This window comes from Vidua chalybeata, chromosome 1, assembly GCF_026979565.1.
Source record: "Vidua chalybeata isolate OUT-0048 chromosome 1, bVidCha1 merged haplotype, whole genome shotgun sequence".
NCBI lineage: Eukaryota > Metazoa > Chordata > Aves > Passeriformes > Viduidae > Vidua > Vidua chalybeata.
In genome coordinates, this window is record NC_071530.1 from 7712462 (window position 1) to 7737444 (window position 24983).

Sequence of the window (24983 nt, forward strand, 5' to 3'; positions counted from 1 at the left end):
CCTTCAGTCCTCTGCTGGGATGAGGACTGCAGAGACCAAGCAATGCAGTGACAAGCAGGAGATGTTTTCCTTCAAATCCTTGGCAAAGAGCAGCAGGCACTGCTCAGACCTGCACCGTTCTCTGGCTCCCTGCAGTCCCTGCCCACATCCACCAGGATTTCTCAGAATCTGGAGATGGAGGGATACATATTGAGCCAGGTTTCTGCCACCAAGGCAGAGCCAGACCCTGCAGCAGGGTTCAGACCAAAATAAACCCATGTTGAGATGCCTGCTCAGCTCCACAGCCTCCAGCAAGAACAGCCCCAACCACTTCTGTATTGCCCAGCCTCTTTGCTTGCTTTCCTCTCTTTCCACTGAAAACAGAGTCTCTTAGTTTGAGAGCTATCTCCACAGCACAGCTGAGCCTTGTAGAGCTGAGTTTTCTGCCATTCTTCCCAGTTCTTTTCTTCTAAAGGGATTGTGGTCATTCCTGTGTTTGCCTGTGTCATTCTGCTGCTGAATGAACCCTCTCTCAGACAGCTTGCATACCAGAAAATCATTATTAGAATACCTTGTTTATTTTATTTTTTATTATTTTATTTTATTTTATTTTATTTTATTTTTTATTATTTTATTTTATTTTATTTTTAATGCTGTTGTGTTTTAAAAGCTGCTGTGCCATATTCTCCACCCCTAAGAAGTTTTAAGACCTTGCATGAAAGTCCTTGCATATTACTCTGCACTGGAAAAATTTATTCTATTGCTTTGAGTCACATCAAACAGCACAGGAACACAAAATGCTGCTAAGAGCTAAATACTGTAGTTTATTTATAGCTATTTAACATAGTTCTTCTTAACAAGTTCCTTAACTGTGGATTTTGAAGGTACATCTTTTCACTTTAAAAGCATTTTTCAGATTTTAATGAGTGGAAGTATCATATAGTACCAAAGCAAACTATTAAGTGTTCTGTGTTTTTATTCCTAAAATTTCCTGTGATGTAGTGAGGTGTCCTAGATGGTTTTGCAACTTTACTGGCTATATGGATATAAGCCACACCAAGAAATTACTTACTCTTCATCTCACCTGGTACTGGTTATACAGCAGAGGATGACCACTGCAAATACTCTGTTGAGCACATTATTCGAATTTCAAACTCTTAGCTGAGAAATATTTCCCATAGTTCAGACAAATTTGCCAGAAATTTAGATGTAAAATTCCCAATTACAGTCTCATTCAGTATGTACAATACCGTTATTCATATATTAGATCCAGATCAGAATTATACAGTTAAGCTGAAGCTGATACCTCTAACAAATGTACATATTCCTTTAAGTTCTCTGAGTTTTGCTTCAAGACTTTTTTAGTGTTTTCACTGACTTATATAGTGTTGTGTTCTTGGCTGTCATCGATTAAGCCTTAAATCTGTGGTGCCTGGCCTGTGAACCAGAGAATAAAACCTTTCTTCTGAGATCTGGTGTAGTTATATACCATATTTAAATATAAGTACCCACACGTCTCAAAAGTGCAGACAGAGATGTTTACATTATAGTTTAGATGTATACTTTTGATGCATACTGATTTCAAAATTAGTAACAAATAGATCTTGTTTTTTCATTTTCTCAATATCTCAGTCATTTAAAATGAAGACTACAAGTTTGCCCCTTCATGTGATTTTAAAAGCATTTTTTCTCATGGATCACCTTTTCTTTTGCACCTGTAATTCCTTTCCAGGCTGAATATTTTACTGTTTTCTGTTGTTGTCATTCTTTGTATATATTCCTAATTTTTCTTGTTTGTGTTTCATGCATTCTTTTTAAGCTGCTTTTAAATAATTTGAGACTTTTCTTAATTCCAATAAGGCAACAAAAACAACATAGTCTAAAGAGAACTCCTATCTTGAAAGCAAAGGGTTAATACTGAAGGGCACATGAATTCTTGTTGGCAAAAGGGAACAGTTCCAGAGTGGTCCTCAAAACTTCATTAGAGATCAGAAAAACATGCAATATTGCATTAACTGGAAGAAAAACCCTTCTATTACAGGGTTAATGTCCTTAGAAATGTTGCAGAGAAAAATAAACCAAACAAGCCTCTATTAAATTTATTGAGGAAATGGAAAGCAGAAACTCAGAAGACTGTAATTGCCACCTACAAATACCATAATTAGAGTGAATAAGAAGTAATGAAGGAGGAAATCAGAGACAGCTCACCTCCTGAGCAGGAAGGTGGAGGTTACATTGCCACCATGTGGTAAAACTGTGGAGAGCTGGAGCAGCTCTTCTCTCCATCAGGATTCGAGAGGAGAGCTGCAAACAGCCAGAAATCTGCATGATTTGATGAAAAAAAAAAAATAGTATGCAAATGGCATCCTGATTGGAAAGAAGCAATGCGAGATTAAATCCTATTTTGCTTTTGATTAGCCTGTGCGGTTGGATTTTTGGTGGTGTGTTTGTGGGGGTTTTGACTTGAATTTTAATACAAAATGCTGTTACATAAAATATTCAGTGGAAAAGTGAGCAGAGTGAAGAAAAAGATAGAAAAAGAAAGTTCTCTTTTTAAAATGATGTCATTATAAGCTTTTTTGAGCACAAAAATCCATCATTCTTGATATCTTCTTGAAATCATCTCCAAAGTTTCTGCATGAATTTTGATTTTTTCAGCTTCTTATGATAACTCTGGGATACTTCCCAGTTCTATAATATTGAGAAACATGAGCCTTAGTACTTCACAAAATACGTTTTAGAACAGACTATATGGAAATGTAATCTTTTTGTGGAAGTTCTGCCTACAGTAGGATTTGGGATTCATAAAAATGTGTCAACTTGGTCCACCCCCATGCCTCAACTTCAGCTCGTAATTCCTCATGGCGTGACAACAGGTTGTTGTAGAAATTATTAGGATTCAAGAGCATGATTTCACAGCCTGAGTCAGATGAGCTTTTCACAATCCCCTTTTTGATCAGATTAGTGCTGACCCCTGAGCTGACCCTCAGCCAAGGGGAGCCGGGCAAACCTCTCCTCCCGAGGCAGGGATTGCTGCTGATCCCTTCAGACAGCTCTGCCCTGCTCCACTGCAAGGTCTGCTTCTTGTCTGCCCTGCAGCCTGAACCTTTCCCTGGTCTGTGCACAACATCCCTTGGGTTTATAAAGGGCTTGAATTCATGCTAAATACAGTGGCTGTCTCTATATTTAAGAGCAGCTCCCCCCCTCAGCACCCCCAGATTTGTAGCTAAAGTGCAAGAAAAAGATGAAATGACCATCACAGCTGACGCTCAGATGTCTCTCTTGGTACAAGTCTAATTATGACCTCCACTGAGGCAATTATTCTGTCTTGATCTTAATGCCTTTTGCAAGCATCAATTAATAAAGCTTCACATAATGTCCTGGTAGAATAGGAATTATTACCATCTTTTTAGAAACAGGCAAACTGAGGCACAATTATTGACCTGCTTTTAGATGAGATGAGAGAAATTAGGACACAAAAGTGAAGTGAGGGTTTCACCTTAGTCCCTAGAACCCAAACTAAAGTGCAGAGCATTGTGTGAAAACCCAGATGTGGCTGTTTTCAGCACATCCCTGGGCTCACCTGCAGCACAGACCCCCTTCAGTTGTGGTCACAGGATAGGAGCGATGCACAGCTGGGGAGATGTGCCTGTGCAAGCCACTCTGCAGGAAGGCTGGGCTAGTTCCTAGTGATTTCCACAGGAATAAGAACCTTTCTAACCTACAGGGCACCCTGTGAGCAGAAAGCAAATGCCTGTTTTTAAAGCTGCCCCAGCTCTGCCAGACTGTTCTGCATCCTAAAGGGACTGATGGACTCTAACCTGCCTTTCAAATCCCAGAAAAAAGGAGCAAATCACTTCCCTTTTTACATAAATGACTCATAAGCATTTGCCTCCTACATTAGTTTTGCTTTTGCTCAAAGTTGAGTCATTGTCTTGTACTTGATTTAACAACAATAGCAGGAGAAAAAAAAATAGCCATCAGTAGCTACTGCATAAGAGTAGATCAAAAGCAATTCCTTGAAGGAGGCTTTCACAATAGCTAGATTAAACATTTGAGAAACTGGTAAGAAATAGAGCTGAAGAAAAACAGCTCCTAAAACCAAAGCATTATGTTTTCATGCTATTGTGCTTTTAAAATTGAAGGCAACAGTCTAAAAACAGGCATCAAAATAAATCTTACTTGAAGGGAATTATCTGGAGATCATTGTATTTATTGCATTTGTTTTGCTTTTCCAGCCTTTGCCTCAGACTGTACTCATGGACATGACTTAAAAGATTCAATACCTCATTTTAAAAATTAAACTTCAATTGATTATTGAACTGACCCATCCTAACCCTTAAATTGTCATGTATTTTGGAGTATCACCAGCCGGCTAGAAATGGTGAGAATGGGACAGGAGGCAAGAACTGTGTCCCCAGCAGCTGATGGATTTGAAATGCAATAGCTGAGGCTGTGCTGCCCCTTGGAGGCACAGCACAAAGTTGCATAAGTCCATGAGGAGGGAAAGGATTAGTTATGGTGCTTTGAAATGATCTTGTTTTTTAACTCTGCCTCCTCTCTACCCTTCTCCCCCAGTGCCCTGTGAATTGCCCAAAGGGCTGTATGTCTGAAGGCACTCCTTGCCCAGATTGTAGTGTGTGTGATGATACACTGGATAAATCATTTTCCAGCTAAATGTTGGTCTCTTAGAATCCTTTTGTGCTCCTCATTCCTTTTCCCATATCTTCTACAACTGTGGATATCTCAGCAGCTATAGAGGATGAACAGTGGTGGGATGGGAGGGTCAGGAAGGTGTAGGGATTTGATGTGATTCTTGTCTGGCTCTGTGGAGCAGGGAGTAGATTTGGGGATTTCCTTCCTTGTAAGTTTCCCCATTTCAGCAGAGCCACTGGAGCTGTGAATCTGGCTTGTGAGCACTGCTGATAAACACCAGGCCCTGAGCCATGGTGGGAGAAATTGTCACCCTGCTCATGTGGCCCCAGTGCCAACACACTGAGACAAAGAAGCAGCTCCCTTCTGCCCACTCAGGAACTCAGGATCCTTTTAAAAACGCTCTCTGGGGAATGACCCAGCTAAAATATTCTGTTGTTTGAGAAACAGCAACCCATGGCTGCTTATGGGACACCTCTTGTTTGAGAGCTTGCCCATGAATTTTGGGCATCTGATTTTGACCTTGCAGCTGAGAGTAATTTGAAGTGGAGGTTGACCTGGCAAGTAGTGAGCCAGAAAAGCTGGGCATGCATCAGGAATGTTTCAGTGCTTTTGTGAGATTTAAAATTACTCAAGACAGAATAATAAACCCCAAAATGAGAAATGGTAGCTTTAGAAAAAGTAGCTTTTAGTGGAGATGTTCTGGCTATGTTAGCAGAGAGCCTGCAGCTCCAGGTGAGAGGTGGGAGTAGCACGAGAGAAGTGCAGTCCTAAAAACAACTGAGCTGCCATTTGTAACACAGGATCTTCCAATTACTGATGTCAAAGTTTATCCTTAATGAGGAGATCTCAGCACAGCCCTGCAGAATGGCACTGGAGCTGAAAGAAGTTGCAGGAAAAGTGGAGAAGCCAAGAGATGTGTTTTCCTTCATCCCACTGAGACTCCAGAATGCAGCCCTGGTAGAGCTTCTTTGCCTGGAAGAGGAAAAAGGCAGCAACATGATGGATCTAGCCATGTTGCTTGGAGCCCAGGCTTGTCCTTCACTGAGGAAATTGGGTTTAAACCAGCTTCCAGAACCTTCCAGAACCAGAACCTTCTGTTCTCTCCCAGAACTGATGTTGACTTGATGTTGTTGCATGAATTACTCACTCGGACATCACAGAAATTTCAAATGCAAGTCCACTGAGTACAGTAAACACCAGATCACAAAGAATTTGGCTTTGGTTCCAGCAAAATAACTTTCCTAGGACATCCAGAGATGGTTCCAGACCTGCCCTGTCCCATGTTTGACCTGACCTTTCCTGTAGGAGAAAACACACATTTGACAGCACAGCTGAGATAGGGTTTAGAGGGGAAACAGCCCTTCGCCTTCTACACAACAGCTAAATTGTCCTAAAGATGGAGTGACTTCTCCAGTCTGACTTTACTTCTTTTCAAACTTTCAGTTTAATTTAGTGAAAAGACTGTGTACTTTGCTGACCACTTGAAAAAGGAAATAAAGCATAAAGTCATTGCTTGCTGCACAGTTTTCCCAAGTAAATGTCTATTTTCAACTTAAAGAAAAAAACAATGAACCACAAGTGAATTCACAGCAATTAAAGGAGTGGATTTGGCTTCTTCAAACATGAGTGGACAAACCTGACAGTTACTCCTTGATACAGAAATTATAAAATAAGAACTGTGTCTCTAGTAACTATGCATTACTATTTATACCAGTTATGAATTTGGACTTAAAACCACATTAAACCATCTGTCTGAGTACAAGAGGCACAGAAAGGTAATTTACAGGCAATTAGTCAGCCAGGTGGTTGCGTTTGTAGCGGTGTATCATGGTCACATTTTCACTCAGGAAACATAAATCTGCGAAAGAGAAACCAGATATCCTGTTAGCATTCCTTAAAGTTCTTCACACTAAAAAAAAAAAAAAAAAAAAAAAAATCTGTGTAATCATGGTGTAACAATGCTTTAAGTATTTTCATAAGCTGGTGGAATCCTGCTAAGCCTGATGAAGATGAAACCTTCCACCCAACATGCCAACAGCATAATTGGGATTTATAGCTGCAGGCTGGAGCACACCGTCTTCAGGGACTGGAGGGCATGACAGAGAAATATCACTTGGAAGCAGCCTGAAGAGCAAGTCACAGCCTCCCTCCCTGACAAGCCCTCCCACCCAGGAGGCTTTGTGCCTGCAGGAGCAGGGCTGAGCACCCACCTCGGGCACTGCCCGTGGCATCAGCAGGAAGGTGTTCAGCCAGCCCAGAGCTGCTGGGCTTTCCAGGAGGAAAGTTACCAAGAAAAGATGAAAGACAGCCAAGGAAGTCTTAGAAAGAAAGGAAAATATATGTATTAAAATTGGCACCTCTGAGTGTAACCCACATCCAAATATTCCAGGAATAAACTGACTTTGAAAACTGGATTTTAGTGATAAGTAATAAATGGCAAAGAGTGCAAATCACCATTTCTGGTCCTGCTCAGCAAGGGCAATAGCATTTTCTTTGCTATTTCATGATGTTTGCTATCAGAACATTTTGAGGCATTTCAAAACCTACCTTTTATAGTCTGGCAGTGGGAAAGTTCTCAGCAGCTTGTCCTCTGGCCTGGCTGTGCCAAGTGCTCGACAAACACCCCACAAAACCAGAACCAGTCCCCAGACCACTGCAGGGAATAGTGAAATATTGCTCAGCCATGGCCTCAACACAGCAGCACTGCTAATGTCATAGATGTCGAGGTAAAAACATACTGGTGGGAAAGGAGCTGCTATAATTAGTCTTTTTTAAATGTTTGTGGAGTTTTTTGGGGGGGGTGTGGGTTTTTTTTTTTTTTTTGTTTTGCAGGTTTTTTGTTTGGTTGGGAGTTTTTTTGTTTCTTGTTGTCAGTTTGTGGGGTTTTTTTGTTTTTTTTTTTTTTATGTGGGAATTGTCCTCAGTACCAAATAGGAAGTTTTTTAAGGGTAGAGCAGTCTACAGTGACCTTGAAAATTAAGATTATGCTACATTAGGTATTGTGATCTGTTGGGTAGATAAAAATGGAGCCATCTCCATCCTGCCAATAAGTGCAACAGATAAAGAGGGGAAAGGAGGGTATTTCTTTCCAAAGCCACCCTTAATCAGCAAAAAACAGCAGACAAAATTATCTTTGGTAGATGGGGATTTGTGCAGTGTGGGTTACATTTATTATCCAGCAGGTTATAAGCTGTATTTTAATTTCCGGTATTTTCCTGCTACATCTGAAGGAACAATACAAGCTGGATCCACTGCATGTCATTTATAAGCCTGTGCATGTCATTTATATGGTAATGGGGGAGTTCACCCTCATCCCCAGTGATTTCTGCAAAATTCTGCATGCTGGTTCTCAGCATATTTAGCTTTCTCCAGCGTAAATTAAAATGCACATTCATGATCTTTGAACAAAGCGGGCAGGGATAATTGGTAATTTGAGCCTGTTCTGTACAATGCAATTCAAAGTAATACTTATAATTTGCAGTTAATTAATCGGGGTGGTTTTTTTCCTTAAAATTCTTAATTGCCTTTCTATGATATTGATTTTTAATAAGTTTTACTCCTACCAGTTTTAGTTCCAATTATACAGGCAATTTCTTGTCACTGTTACTGCATGGCCCTGCGTGTGTTTATATGTACATTTCTGTATATTTTGGAATGCTTTTCAGAAATTTTTATGTGCTGGTTTAGGGATAGAGCTTTTGTTGGCTGAAATTAAAAAGTTGAAAATAATGGAATCCATGTACAGTCAAGAGAAACAAGGTACAAAAGGGAATAGAAAAGTCAAATCAATACAATGAAATTTTTAAGGAATTTTAAATATCTGGAATTCCATTGCCACATTTAAATACCTGGAACTCCATGTCAAACTCATTTGGTATTTAATTCACTATCCAATTAAAACTCTCTGTAGAAGACTCTAATTGTTGTAGCTTTAAAGTAAAAGCAGCAATCATTAGAGATACAAACTTTGGGCTCGCTGAGGAAATTCAGATGGTCATAAATTCAAAAATACTAATATTAATGAATATAGACGTACAGGGGGGTGGTGCCTGTGATGGGAAATATGCCACGAGCACCCCAAGGCTGACCAAGCCCAGCCCTGTCCAGCCTGACCTTGAATGACCAGAGGTGAGGCATCCACCACCTCTCTGGGCAACTTGTGCCAGAGCTTCATCACACTCATTGTAAAAACTTCTTTCATATATCTAATCTACCCTTCTTCAATTTAAAATCATCACCCCTTTTGCTATCACAACTGGCTTTCTAAAAAATTTGTCCCCATCTTTCTTACAGGCTTCCTCCAAGTACTGAAAGGCTGCAATAAATTCTGCCTGGAGCCTTTTTTTCTCAAGGCTGAGCAACCCCAGCTCTCAGCATCCACAGCAGAGGTGCTCCAGCCCTCTGATCCTCTTCCTGGACTCCTCTGGCCCCACTGGAAATTCCCCACTGGGCATTGTGCACACCAACCCCACTGGGGTTTATTTCCTGTCTCACTTATGGGAGTTTCTAGGCTGTCACTGACAACCAGCGTTGCACAGATCTGGTTTGTGCCCCTGCCCCAGGGGCACAGCTTTCCTCTTATTTTATCAGTAGGTTTAGGATTACTGCACTGGAGTCTACAGATCAAAAATATAGATAAAAGAAAGTATTTCCAGGCAGCAGGGATAAAAGAGATTTTGATGCGTGGACATTATACTGCAGGGATGTTTGTCTTTTCTTTATTCTTACCTGGGTCCAGAGTGGATGACCTTCAAAACACACACCTAGGAAAGAGAAGAATTGTGCTCAACATGCAAGTGCCACAACTCTGATAAACACAGTCATCAAACCCCACTGATCCATCAGTGGCATAACCTGATTACATACTATTGGTTTCATTAATAATAAATGTTCCTCTTATTTGATAAGAACATTTTTTCTGAATTATTGCTGTAAGCTAATTTGAATTCTGTTTTTATCCAGCTCTCTTTTTTTATTATTCCTTGGTGATTCTATTGATCTCAGTAGTTCCTCTGATTATTCAGTCCTGTAAAATCAGATTTACCCTCTGAGTCATTATTGAGCTAAATCTCTCAGTTAGGCAGGTCCTGAGTCACTGTTCAAGTTGAAACCTCTGGGAATATTGCCATAACAGGGCAATATATACCCAGAGTGGTTTTTTAATGGCTGTTCAATGACTTCAGCTGTTTAAACTGGGTAAGGAATTAGGAGCTAGACTAAATTCAGTCAATGTGCTCCAGTTCCCATTTCATAAAGCAGGGCTGTATTTTGCAATATTAACTGACATTTATTAGCACTCAGACTAGGTGACTAGCAGGTGCTGCTCAGGGTGAATAAATCATGCAAGCAATTCACATGAAAGACAGCTTGTGCAAGTGCTGATAAAAATCCATGGGGTTGAAGAATCAAGTTCTTTAATAGCAATGTCAGGCTGTTCAGTCTCCTTATCTCTCATATTTCTTTATGAAACATTAAAAGAGATTGCTTTTGGGCACTTGTGTTCTTGAACTATTGCAATCGTCTAATGAATTTTTGATTCAGAGGGTTTTGTGATTACTAACTTTCTTGATACATCTGTAGCTATTGAAATGGATCCCCTGTGTCAAAGCTGGCTGTCCATCTTCCTCCTATCATAAACCCCACAGGTTCATTAGACAGAACCTGTAACTTTTAATTTAAAGGAAAGGTGAAGTTGAAGCTGCTTGAACATGTCTGAATAGAGAAATATTCAGCATATAATGAAAGCCCTGATTTGTCTCAGTGCATTGCACAGATAAGCAAATTGCATTTCCAGCCACAGCAACCTGTTCAGTGGCATCAGAGGGGTAAAGAAGAAAAGGATTTGTCTGTAAGGAGCCCTGCTGCATTTGGGCCATGTGAATTCTGTCTGCTCTGGGTCTTCAGCAACTGAGAAGGTACAACAGGACAACAGGTACAACAACACTCTCACATCAGTGACCTGCACTGCAAATTGCTCAGAAGACTTCTGCCAGGAAATGTTTCTACAGATTTAGTGCCTTTAGTAACAGACTTTCATGAAGAGCTGGCAACAGGCTGTGGGTTTAAGTTTTGTGCCAGGAAAAACACATTCTTATACATTAGTGGTAGACAGCAGTTTCCCGCTGCAGATGGGCTTCCTAGATGCATTTTCTCTTTGGAGTGAGTGCTGGAAACTGGAATAGCTGAGGATAGGATGGCTAATATTTCTATTTTCATAATTCAAACCCCATTTTCATTATTACATCTGGACATCCTGACAGATCACAGACCTGCCGGCATCTGCACGTCAGTCTTGTCACCATGGTCCAAAAGTTGTTACTGACACTGAGAATGACTCACACAACCAAAGGACACTTACTAATTGTTAGAAGCAGTTGTGTGCATTAATCATTAATGCTTTTGAAAATTAAGGATTCCTAAGGATGGGGTACAGGTGACAAAAACCCAGAAGCACAGAAAAAGAAACTTCTAAAAAGAGGAGCGGGAGGATGTGGAGGCAACTCGACATTTTTCTGGTGTGTTTATTTGAAAGAGGACAGCTTTTATTAAAAATCAGGCCCCAAAATACTGATGTGCCAACAGGACAGTATGGCTTTATGTATGACACGTGGTAACCCTGCCTGCCTGTGAGATTGCTCTGGGAGGTGCCACCTCCTGGGGAATTGCTCGTTGCTCCTGCTGGGCACACAGGATCCATGTGAAACCTGGAGGACAGCTCCTCTCCAGGGCTTTTTGCTCCTTAAGTGGAATTTTTAGAGCTGAGTGCACTCAGTGTGCCACAATGTGAAGGTGGCCTGGAGGAGACACTCTGACTATTTTCAAATAGTGGAATTCTTCTCTTATTTGTAAGAATCCACCTGTATGTCTCAGATGACTTCTCATACTTGTGTGTGTCTGTTTTGTTCGGTTGATTTGGGCTTTTTTCCATTTTTGGGCCTTTTTTTGCATAATTGAGGGAGATTTTAAACATTCATGATTTCTTAGTTATTACAGTCTGAGCTTGGCCTCCTGTGTGTATTCTGTAGGGGCTGTAGAGGTGTACCTGAAGATAGGATCAGGCAGGTTTTCAATAAATCCAGCTTTTGAAGCCTCCAAGCAAATCAAACAGTCAAGAAGGTCTGGCATCTACTTGCCAATAACCTTATAAACAACATTCCTAATGCCTGGCTCATGGCAAGCACAGAGTCCTTTAGTGTTGGAAACACAACAAGAAGACAACACACAAGAAACACAACACATTAGAAGAATCAATGGGTCAGGGGGATAAAAAGCCAAAGAAATAAAACCAAAACCAAAACAAGAAAACCACATTAAAATAACAGTTTTGAAATAGGGCAAATTGTCTGTCAGGAGCTTGGTCCCATGCTAACATGATCTCGTCCTGCTTCTTGGGGATCAGTGTCCTAAAGATTGTCCTAGAGAAACATTGCTGGTTACTGCTGGTAGCTGGGAGTATGGATGAGGAGGCCAGGTTGGAGTGGTCAGGATTTGGCCAGGTTGGAGTGGTCAGGATTTGGCCAGGCTGCCTGGCAGATTTGCCTCTGATGTGCACACTCTGGCTTTGCTGGACACTCTTTGCTCTTCATTCCTGTGTGTTCCCTCAGGGATCCTGGCCAGGTACCAGCGAGCATCCCACAGTGACTTGTCTGCTTCCAGAGCATTGCAGCTTGTGGTGTTGTCACCCAGAGCCACGTCCATCTCACAGCAGGGAAGGTGGACCACAGCCCATTTGTGTCCACATTTAGTTGGGTTTGCCTCTTTGCCAAGCCTGGGCTTGGCTCAGGCTGCACAGCAGCTCTGGGGCCCATTAGAGATGTGGAGGCAAGACATGATCCTGCTGACCAAACAGAACACATGAGGAGTGGTTTTCCCAGCATGAACCACCCCACTGAAATGAGCCTCTCTCCTGGGCCTCAGCATCTGGCAACAGGGAGGCAAAAGCACTGGCCAAACCCTCACCTGCTGTCTCAACACGACATTCTGAGCAGAAAACAACCTGTGTCCAAGCAATTAAACCAGGTGACTGAGAGGAGCTGATGACACTTGCAGCCCTCACCTTCCCTGTGCTTGAGGAGATGCAGAGCTCCTGGCTGGGCTCCTTTCCCTGAGATGAGGGGCTGCCACCTTCTCATGGCTGCCAAACACACGGGAGCTGCTCGCCCTCCACAATGAGATTTTGGATCAAGAGTTTGGTGTTTATCAAGTGCTCTCTAAAGGACATCCTCAAGAATGCCATAAAAGCAAGTAATAGTTTATGCTTCCTAAGCTGCCAGTGGCAGAGGAGAGTCTGTGTTCTGAGTAGGAAAAAAGGGTCAGAGGGGTGAGCACTGCAGCTTGTTTTTCCTAAGGATCTCTGGGAGCATTGCAGCTCATTTTTCTTCAGGATCTCTCAGACAAGAGCACAAGCAGCTTGAGAAGGGCTGTTGCTTGCATGCAGATTCACAGAATATTCAGAGTTGGAAAGGACACACAAGGATCATTGAGTTCCAAATGGCCTGCACAGGGATCAAAGCCACGCCCTTGGTGTTATCAGCACCATGCTCTGACCAGCTAAGCTAATCTCAGTGTTGGGGACTGTGAAATTGGGCTGAGCCCATAGTTTGACCTCAGCCACATAAATTTTTATGTTTTCTACAAAAGGTTGTTGAATTGTTCAGCAACCCTGCAAAACTTCTTTTTTTTTTTTTTTTCACCTGGCCCTATTAGACAACTGTGAAAGAGGATTAATTGCTCTGAAATCAATAGTGCAGCAGTGTTGACATCAGCACAAAATAATGTCAACACAGGAAAATGTAGATTTGGTATGGTAATCTAAAACAGTTTTATACTATTTGCATACACATAACTACTTTTTTACACTAATTTTATATCTATTACAATGATTTAATGGAAGTCAGTATAGACCTACACTACAGCAACTAAGAGAAAAATTTGGTTGCATAGAATAAAAGGTCATTTTCCAAAGCCACCCCTGAAACACTTGTCAGTAAAGACGAATATGAACAATGAGCTTTCCCTAACTAGCTAAAAATACTTGCTTTTACACTCTACAATAGTAATCGATTTGGACATGTGGTTGGTGCTTTGAGATGATCTAGTAATTGATTTTAAAACAGATGGCAGCTGTCAAATAAGCATTTGTATTTATTTGATGTTTCTATGAGAACCCTTGGGGTTTCACTATCTCAGTAGTCTTTGTTTTCTCCTTTCCTAGACCCTCTTGCTGTTCTCTGATCTCTCTTCCTCTCATGTTCTTTTGATGCATCCTACTGACAATTTCTTTTAAGCTTTCTTTCCCAACGTAAACCACGGCCTTTATGTCAGGCTTTAATTTCATTTTGCTTGAAATTCCTTTTTATTAACAGTTTTAATAAAACAGCAAAATGTTTTCAGCACACCAAATACTTCATGATCTGAGCATCAGCTACAATACATCACACAAACAGAACCATTGGTTATGCTCCCCAGAATTGATGTAATTTACCAAATCAGCAATAAATAACACTGGCCCTGAGAGCTTTTGAACCTTAAATTGCTGATGTCTTTGAATAATTTTTTAATTTTTTTTTTTTTTTTTTTTTTTTTTTTTTTTTTTTAGTGATAGAAAAGAGTTGCAATGGTACAGGTCAGACTGTCAGGACTGGTCTGTCCAAGCATCTTTGTCTTCTTGTACAAGTCTCTACAAGTTAGCTCACACTTGAAAATTACAAGTTATTTGTGTCTTCTAGCAAGAAGGCCCAGGAAAAAGTGGGGTTTTTTTACTTGTAAATTATCTTTTTTCTCATTTTTTTTTCTGCTGATATCATCGGAAGTAATCTCTAAGCTACCAATGGATTTCTCAGTCAGTCACTGGTGAAGGCTTCATCTTCTCCAAACAGCAAGCTAGAACTTTGCCACCTTCAGCAGAAAGGCAAAATTCACAAATATTACTCAGGATGGACAAAGGCTGCAGAACTAGCTGGATTTTAGAAAAGCATGAAGAAACCTCCATGGCCATGGCATTTACATGTATGTGTTTATTAGGAAAGAGAAACTCTGCCAGTCTAGAGCTCTGTGCAAACCTGGGAAGTGGCTTTGTCATGGAAATATCTTTAGAAATGCCCCAGTGGCAGATTATGGTTCAGAACATTGAAACCATCTCTATGGATTTCCAAATGTGGTGCATACAACAGGGTTTTTTTTCCAGAACCTGCTGGTTGCCACAGATTAAGGCATTGATTAAGATTGCATAAGATTAAGGGCTGGTGCTTTTCCCTGCATTGAGTCTAATCAAGGAATTCAGAGGTCTGAATGCACTTCACTGGGACTGCTCAGTGCTTAGACAGAGGTGGACATGATAATTATAAATATTTGAATTCTATGGCTAAAGTTGCTATATGAGTATCAAAAGAAATAGCAAAACCCGCTTGTGAAGGTCCTTACAGGATTGGGGTGGATATTATCCATGGAGGAACGAGCCAGAGGATTTCTGGGGTCTCTTCCACATTCATTTGCTGTGATTCCTTGAGAAGTTTGTTACCTGAAGTGAGATGAAAGTCTCCCATTTCACTGCTCTTGCAAGTGCTGCTGGAATTAATTGCAGTTTGAAACAATCTGGTGGCTGCCTAACTTTACACATGCTGGGCTAATTTTTGATGACAGACCTACTAGAAATGTCCACCCAGCTTCTGATCCACTGTTCAGTCTTTCCAGGGATTACCCACATGGTATCACAGCCAAATGCTACATCCAGTCCCATATTAACCACAGCCTGTTACTTGGCAGCTGAGAACCACCACAAGGGACTTCTTCTTCTGCTCCCTGATGGTGAGCAGGAGAGCTTCTACCAGGAAGCACATCCTTCAGAAGATAATGGCATTCCCACTTTGGGCAGCCTGGTTCACTCTGGATATTGCTCAGGTCTTGATTCCAAAGACAGCCACCCACATAATGCACAGGTACAGCAACCTTGAATTCAGCTCAGGGAGCATTCCTCTCATCACACCTCTGTTATTTCCCCCAGTTGCTTTTCTCCTCCAATGATGTTGAAGTGTCTAAGAGGGATATATACCAAGTTGTCACTGAAATATTCTCTGACCTAGGACTTCAAATTCTCTTCCTGAGGGTCTCTTAATTTAGAAGACTCTTTGTTTCACACAGCTTTGAAATGATCATTCAATTGGGCCTTACTCAACTAGAAGAAAGGATTAAAATACACATCTTGTAACATTCCCTGAGCACAAACATGTCACTGGCTAATACATGTGCCCACTGAAGGGTCACTGCTCATGAGCAGGGTCATCCAGCTGTTTCAGAGTGATTCATTACTAAATGTGCTGAGATGGAATAACTTGTCTCAAACCCTGTGCTTGAACCCAGCCAGGAGGTCTGAACAGCCCTTGTTCAGCTAAGGCAGCACACACTTTATTCTCACTATTTTTCAAGTTTGCATTCCCTATTGGGGCTGGCAGGCAAAACTGTGGAGAAAGAGCAGAAAGCCAGCAGGATCTGACTGAGAGGAATCTCAGCAGCTCACTCACAGCATCCTGACACCATGTAGCACTCAGCAACTGCAAGCTTTGGGGAAGAGGGCAAAAGTTTTGATTAATTATCACTTTATGCTCTTAGTCAGGAGGTCATGATCCAAATATGTAGGGGAACTTTAGTGTATAAGGAAAGCCTGTTTTTTCACACACAAGGCAGGATCTGAACTAACTTTAAAAAGACTCAGCAGTTTTGAATGAAGCTGATTTTCAGAGCATATGCTAAATGCAAAGACAAGGAATAAACTGTCTTCAAGAACAGATTGTCTGTAAATAAATTTTTCTTTTAGCTGAAAGAACTTTCTGGTACTAATTAATTCTATAGTCCATGAGAATGTTCTCTGGTTTGCTAAAACTAACTGATCTCTCTAATAACAGCAAGGTCCTGGCTTTGTTTCAAGGCAAAGGTTCACTCAATTAAATCTCATTAACAGAGGACCACAAAACCTGCACTAAAACCTTTCTGGGTATGTGACCTTCAGCAGAACTGCTTCATTAAGTCTGAGATTCTGGAGAAAATGTTTGCTGAATAAAGTCATTCCTAATTAATGTTAAAATGTCAGTGATTCATCTGCCATCCATCTTTACTCCTTTTTCTTTATGCTCTTCATTATCTCTTTAATTAGCAACCAATATAAAATTCAAAAGCAGAATCTTTTAAATGTACATATAACAGGTGGGACAATGCAGCATAGCAAATTTGCCACATGTGCTTTCCCATGTAACTTCCTAAATATCTTTCAAAAAATCTACTTACATTCTGCCATTAAGAATTGATTAATTAATTTGTTATTTCTGAAAACCATAAGCATCGAGGATGATTTTTCCCTTGCACTCTTTCTGATATTACCTTGTGTTTTATTCCAAGCCATATGCAAGTCTTGATTAAAAAAGTGTTTATTTACCCTGTGATGAATATAATTGTCTGTTGTCCAAGGATTGCTCATAAAATTTTTTTTTTTTTAAATTAAACATTTTCTGGTGCGTTTTTACTCTTCAGACCAGAGGGTTGTCCTGGTTGGACTGGGGGGGCTCATCAGAGGGTGGTGTACAAACCTGGTGGGTCTAAACTCAGAAAATCCTCATCCCTCTTTCCAGTGACCAGTGATGGCAGCAGACATTGGAGCTGCTTGGAGCTGTGCAGCAGGAGTTCATGGTGAAGGCTTTGAAACACTCTGTAGCCTCTCTAATTTTTATTCTGACATTAAAGTAATGGGACCCATCTCCCTGCCCATCAATCTGTACAGCATATGCAAGCCCTTCTGGTGGTTTAAATAGCAATGACTCACATGATATTAAACCTCTTAATGAAAATGTATTACATTATTGTCTTTCACAAAATGGGAGGTTTAAAAAGCCAAGTTAATGTCTTCCAAATGTCAGTAACTGGAGACACTTTGGACCAAGAGTGAATTTTACAGCTTTTCTGCAGATCTGTAAGATGAACTCATCTTTACAATGAAGGACATTAGATTATATGAAAAGTATTAGAAATTAGAAGTTATTTGAATTTGAATTTAATAAGAATTAGGTTCTGCAAGTATTAAAAATAATTTCACATGATGGCAATATTGTTTTCTCCTTACATAGTTGAACTCTGACATGTTTGCATTGGCAGTTTTCTGAGTACCTTTTCATTGGTAATTATATTACTGAAATCTCAAAAATCCCAAAATTCAGTGGTGTAAAGGATCAGGCTCTAACCCTGGATACTTATGGCAAATTGCCTTGCAAAAGTGATTTTAAAAATGAAACAGGGATAAAAGTCAAGATGGTATCCAAGGCACAGACTCTCTGGCCTGGTATCTTGTTTTGAAGTTCCAGCCTTTCATAAGTTACAGAAAATTTCTATATTTATTTATTCCCAACTGGCAATAGAATTTAAGAGTATTTCAATTGTTGCTGAGGCACTTGTATAAACACTGTTAGAATGGATTGATCTGTGTCTAGTCTGATGTTGTGAACCCTAATAATCTGCAGGACACATGGCAGGAGCAGCAGTGCCTTTTATGCTGTCATGAGTGTGTGTACTAATATGAATAATTTGATGTTTCTTCAGCAAAGGTAATTAAGTCTAATAACCTATAAATACAGAGTAATTGTTATCAATTGTGTTCATTTGTGGATATGGCATAATTTGATGAGTATTTTTGATTGATATTCCTGTGGCATCCTCCCTGTGCTGTGATTAGACTGGGATTTTCATATCTGCACTCTTTCATTTACTGCTAACTAGTAATTTACCTCTAATAGCCTTTTCTTTTCTGTTCTCTCTTTTTTTTTTTTTTTTTTTTTTTTTTAATTAGAGGAGATCTTAAAGACTCACATTGCTCATTGGTGGTCTCCTGATGGCACCAGGTTGGCATATGCAACAATTAATGCCTCCAGAGTCCCCACCATGGAGATCCCGATATATACAGGCATCCTTTACCCTACTGTTAAAACTTACCATTATCCAAAGGTAAGGGAAAATTTAAAAATCAGTCCTGCTGCTCTATCAGAAATAAATGTTTATTTCCAGTAGGCTCAGACAGGAGACTAATAATGCACACTCATAAGCAATGAAAATAAGCAATGAAAATAAACAGATCCAGGGGAAGACCAGCTGTTCCTCAGTGAATGTGCATTTAGAACATTTTTTAGCTGCTTTTGTAAAATTGCACTTTTCTGGTTCTATGAGAATTAGTAACTCTGTATACAATGAAAACAAAATTTAGAAATCCTTGCTTTTTGCACACACAAAAGCAATTGTGCTTCCATGCTGGAACGGGTGGAAGTTGGATGTTATCTGTGGGATTTTCTCCAGGATGGGGTTGTTGGTGTCTGAGGGTTGGGAATTTCTTTATTTCTGTGGATATGTTTCTATATTTAGACATGTTTCTATATTTAGATACATTTCTATATTTAGAGATAGATAGATAGATAGATAGATAGATAGATAGATAGACAGAGAGAGAGATAGATGATAGATAGATAGATAGATAGATAGATAGATAGATAGATAGACACATGCATACATATATTCTATGTTTATATAGGCCCCCTTTTGTATAGAAGGAAAATGTAGTATTTGGGCTTCCTTACAATATCCAGGATGGCCTAATAATCAGAGGAGACACTGGTTTTAGAGGTTTGCTGTGCCTGAAAGACAGAAAAGACTTAAGAGCCAATCTCCCCTTGACTGCAGACCTGCAGTGAGTGCACAGCACTGACACAGCTCTCCAGCAGCACAAACTCACTGCTGCTGTTTTTGCTGTAATTTCCTGCTCTAGAGCAGCACAGGGGTGTCTGCTGCAGTCATTCCTTCTGGGTCTCTTGCTTTAAGCACTGATTGCCTAAGACCTCACATGCTGGCCCAAATTGAAGCACAATTTAACAGGGGAGATACCCACCTATATGCAGGTTTTGTGGAAATCAATGGTTCAGCAGGGGATGCCCTTTCCTACAGTACAAAATGAATCAGTATTTTACTGTATCAACCATCATCCTATTAGACAATCTTTTGTCAAAAGGTGCAGGATATAGCAAAATTTCTAGTTGCCATGAGGATTTTTTACTAAGTTTAGAAGTGTCCTGAGTAAAACTGCCCTTTTTTTGTGCTTGCCAACCTCTCCACACCTCTGTGCCACATCCCTAGATTTGCAGTCTCCCTGTGAAAGGCCACAGCAGTCCAATCCATACCCTGTTCAATGGGAATGCTTTTTATAATCCATGGGGATGTAATAAATCAAAACCATTCTGTACTCTATATGGCATGGTAATCATATACAACACATGTATATATACAACATCTGTATCATATTTATTCTTTCCTAAAATCCAGGCTGGAATGGAAAATCCAACTATTTCTTTGCATGTGATTGGTCTGAATGGACCCACTCATGACCTGGAAATGACTCCCCCAGATGATCAGAGAATGAGGTAGGTGCTTTCTCACCCTTGAATGCTGGCCCCAAGTCCCTTGGGGTTTTTTCAAGATAATTTTGCAGTTTTTAACACCGGACCTTTCTCTGCTGCTATCAAAAAGTTTCATTTCGTGTAAATCTGCTTATTTTTTTTTCCATTACTTGTCTTTTTACATGTATTTTATATAATATTATATTAGAACAGGTTTACACTGAATAATTTTAAAATAATCCAAACACATTTACGCAAAAGAAGATGTATGACCTCTGGCCAAGCCAAATGGGTATTTGCCATTCAAAAATACAACTTCAGACTTGTGTACAGCAGGTGGGAGTTCAGGATCACAGTATCCCCATCACAGTAACAGAATGGTGGCTCCTGAACACTATAATTTCTCTTTTGGTAGCATTCTCTGTAAACAGAGAGTCTCAGAAAGGTTTTAATTACAGCAATAACTTCTGACTGCAGGATCCAAGTGCTGTTCATAAATTTGTTCTATATGGTTATGGGTGGCCATGATTTATTTGGTTGCAATCAATATTGCAAAATGATGCAAAATACATCATAATTAATTAGTGCCTGTATATTTCATCAAAGCCATGGCAATTGCCAACTCTAGGGATGATAGAAGTAGTGCTGCCAGAGCAATAGGGGTGTATTTTCATTATGCATATGTTTTCTGAAATGAGAAGATTAGTGTGATAAAATTTTATTAAAATAGGCAAGAGGGATGCACTGCACATTCAGTTACAGAAGGGAGTTTCCAGAAAGCAGGGGAAGCAGGTGATAAGGATCTTCCAGCAGACACATCCTATCTGAAGCATCTCAGTGTGCTCAGTGCACATGATATATGGACAGAGTGGTATTTCGTGTTCTCTTTATCTGGAGCAAAGTGATTTAGTACAATTAATAAAGCTGAGAATAAAGTGGAGATATGCCACGGCCTTTTTTCTTTCAAAATTGAAAGAAGCCAGAAATTTTCCACAGAAATTGGATGTTTTTCAGGAAAAAAACCCAAAACAATACAAAAAAATAAACAAGCAAGCAAACCCATCAAAACAAGAAAAAAAAAAGCAAAGCTTATGATGATAAAACATATTTGGAGGTGAAATGTACAATACTGAGCACGTGTCCTTTTTAAATATCTTTCATTCTGAACATTTTTGTTGAGTTTTCTCCAATGCTGTGCTCTTCTGTTAAAAAAAGAAAGTGAAGAGAAGGGGTTGAAATTGAAGGGTGAAAAGTAGTACTATAACATTTAAGGCCTGACAGGCAATTTTTATTTTGGTGAAAACCACTGAACCTCAAGAGTTTTATCTGCAGATGGTCAGAATTAGATCATCACCCAGCTTATTTCTCATATTTGCATCTCAGGTGGCAAATTGAGGGATGATATTATCTCCCTCAAGTGCAGAAATCATCACTGGCCCTTGCATGGGCCAGAAACAAATAAATAATGGAAAAACTCAGACAACTCCAGTCTGAATTCTGATGAGTTGTCTGTTCCCAGGGACCATTGGCTTGGCTGCTACCTGTCCCTTGGCCTGTAATAAATCACTGTCCTTTGTGCTGTTTGTGGCTTTGTTACCATGGTCATACTGTAGGAATTTATATTGTAGAGTCACACCTCATGTTTGGGATTCCTGCCTCCAGGAAGCAGCCATGGAAAGCTGGGGCATGAACAAGGCTGCTGCACAATTATCTCAGTCTCAGATGATTCAAACTGAACCAAAAATGTCTTTACTGGGATGTGGAAATCCGTTGCAAAACCCAGCATGGCTTCACCCTTCCTGACAGGGCTCAAACAAGGTGTCCCTTCCCTTTTGCTCTGATGTGGGTGTCTGTAAATGCAGTGGTCAAGGATCTGCTGGTATAGATTTTTTTCTATGGAAGAAACAGGTTCTCCCTTAAATCAGCTCCACATAAAATGTGGGACAGGTCATGCAGACAGGGCTTGGGAATTGCACTGATTCCCCATTTCTCTCCACTGGCTGCTCAACCAGTGCAGTTGCAGGAGCAGCAGATGTTTAAAATTAGCTGAGATGAATCACACCTTCTTGTCTCATTTTCCTCTGCAAAATGGGAACCATAAAACTTGGGTGTCCTACAGAAGAGATGTGAAGGGAAGTAAATTAAATGAAAGACTCCACACTACTCAAAAACTAGAATAATGACTATCCAGGTATCTGCAGTTATCTGTGGGCTGGGTTATCTGTGGTCTTGATGACTGGAAGAGAGTTCAGAGGAAAATTGAGACTCCATGCCCTTCTCTGGGCTGGTAGGGAAGACCAGGATTCCCATGACCTAAAATAATAATTAAAAGTTTCTGAGAAAGAACTGTGGTTCCTGTGTTCAAACAGTGAGAGGGATTTAAAAATTGAATATATGTCCTTGAAACTTTAAATTGGATTTATAGAAAAAAATGCTCCAAGCCACAATGAGTACTAAAATCACATTCCTTTTCTGGCGAGACTGAATCTGCTCAGTTCATTTTGGAGAGAAAAAAGAGACAGTTATACAGTTTAATTTTGCTGGGTTGTTTTTTTTCCCTCTTAGGGCCTACACTGTTGCTGATGAAGAGTAAAATTACAATTTTATTTCAGGCTCTAAATTTTCAGATTGCTGTTGTCTCACCTGGGCATATCCTTCCCCCAGTGCAGCAGATGCAAGCATTGATGCTTTTTGTTCCTTTTCCCCGCAGCCAATTTCAGACACTAAATATTACTGAAAAGTACAAAATCAATTTCCAGCTTGTTATTTTTCTAGACAAACAGACCTTTGTGCTTTTGCCCTTTCTCTTCAGTATATGCAGGAGCTCTTGCCAGAGCACAAAGGATTCTCCAGCGACACAGCACATTATTTCCAACGAGAGCAACAATTCCTTATACATATTTTATAGCAAACAAATGAACTAATACATTTTTTATAGACTGTATGCTGTAAAAAGTCTTATTATACTTTAAGGATGTCTTGGCCCACATGGCCCAGCAGTATATCATCATAGCATCACCAGCTCTGGCAGTTCAGCCAGAGCTGTGCCCTACAAATGAAGTGGTGGAGCCCTGAATTGCTGCAGAGGTGGACATCTGGTGGCACCATGCCCTGGCTCTGAGAAGGCAACCATCAGTGAATTTATTCCTGTGTTTTCCAGCCCAGCCTAAGTGTTTGCAGTCCTCACTATTGCATGGGACTTTTCCTGGAGGTATCAATTACAAAACTGTGCAGCCCACACCCATGGTTTACTCCAAGTATCATCACAACCTGAATATGTCCAGCAATAAGATGGTGCAGGCAGTGTAGGAGGGAGGTTTTGCTCATGTAACCTGTCTCTGCTGATGTCTTTATGGCAACCAGCTGCATCTGCTTTACAGAAACCCTGCATTGCTCCAAACTCTATCCTTCTTACTACTTGTCTTTTAATACAACACTCCTGGATACTTTGATGTGTAGCCAGCATGCTCAGAGGCCATCAACTTTTCATAAGCATCAAGAACCCAACCATTGATAGTGATGGGTCTGAGACAGCTCAGTTTTAGTGTGCTCAAAATGGAAAAGGTTTGCAGTTTCTTTTCCACCTGTGCATAAATTTGTAGCTCCAGGCAGTTCAATCCTTCTTGGAAGACAGACTAGCTTGGAAGATTCTTCATCTCTGTATTCATCTCTTCTTTGAAAATAACTTCCAGAAGTGGCAGATAAAACCTGCACAGCCCTAAAAATGTCATTTTTAGAGGTTGAAATCCATACCTAAAGCAGTGTAGATACTTCAGGACACAATATTCTTTAAAACCACAGCTCTCTCCTGGACTGCTTGCCTGCAGCAGCCCCTGGCTGCTCTGCCACGTGGCAATCATTAGGATGGCAGCGTTGTGATCTGGTTTGTGTGTGTCTGTGTTTGCAGGGACTACTACATCACCATGGTGAAATGGGCCACCAGCACCAAGGTGGCAGTGAACTGGCTGAACAGGGCCCAGAACGTGTCCATCCTGACGCTCTGCGACGCCACCACGGGGGTCTGCACCAAGGTAGGAGAGACCTGCACAGCGGTCACCTGCCATCAGCATCCATAACCCATGCAAAGAGAGACTATTTAACTTTTTTTACATGGTGAAAAGCCAGCTGGAACACATTAATCTAGGCAGACAGAACATAAACCATGTTCAACTTTTAATTTTTTTTTTAACACCTAGTAATCCAAGAACACTCTGTGTGTGTTTGAGGGAGAGTGATTACCTGTCTTGGTTACCTTTATCCACACACAAGCAACAATTTGCAACCTAAATATCTTGGCAACATTCTAGCTGCATTATATGTATTTAATGGCATTAAAACCAGCTCATGCTTATCTACACATACCTTAATTGTGGTTAATTAATCCCTTCTATAAACGCAGTAACACAAATGGTGTATTGATTTAGATCAGCAGATTCCATCATTTAAACTGGCACATGTTTCCACTGTATAAAATTGTTCTAATACACCCATCCCTTGAAAAGCATCATGCAATTCTGTGCATAGAGCATGGTGCTAAGTTTTTTTCTTAATAACTTTCACTTAAGCCTTTATTTATTTCTTAAGAAGATTTATTTCTTTGGGGAATAGTACATCTTGTGGATTTATGTGTTTTGTCCGTATGTGTAAAATGCTTTTTTGCTCTAGTGAATGTTTATCCATCAGGAAGGAAAGTCAAGAAAAGCAGCCACTGGATTCCACTCCAGAAGCCCATATTTAAACAGTTTCTCTATATTTCTGAGCAACCTTTCAACTCCAATCCAACAGTTTCCTGCACTGATAGGCAAAATATAACAGGTATGGTATTAATGATTTTTTTGTGTTTTAGAAACATGAAGATGAGAGCGATGCCTGGCTGCACAGACAGGTAAGAGTGATCTTCTCCTTGTAGTCACGTTTTTGGTAGGATTA

At 40.3% G+C, this 24983-nt stretch overlaps 1 protein-coding gene across 2 annotated transcripts in view; it reads left to right on the forward strand.

Moving 5' to 3' along the window:
• DPP6 (dipeptidyl peptidase like 6) overlaps positions 1 to 24983 on the forward strand; it is a 395509-nt gene that overhangs the window by 322959 nt on the left and 47567 nt on the right. For both annotated transcript variants that reach the window (XM_053944562.1, XM_053944571.1), the window contains exons 9-12: positions 18464 to 18618; positions 19981 to 20078; positions 23962 to 24085; positions 24901 to 24939. In XM_053944562.1, the coding sequence (XP_053800537.1) occupies positions 18464 to 18618; positions 19981 to 20078; positions 23962 to 24085; positions 24901 to 24939 (416 nt within the window). The remainder of the gene's footprint in view (positions 1 to 18463; positions 18619 to 19980; positions 20079 to 23961; positions 24086 to 24900; positions 24940 to 24983) is intronic.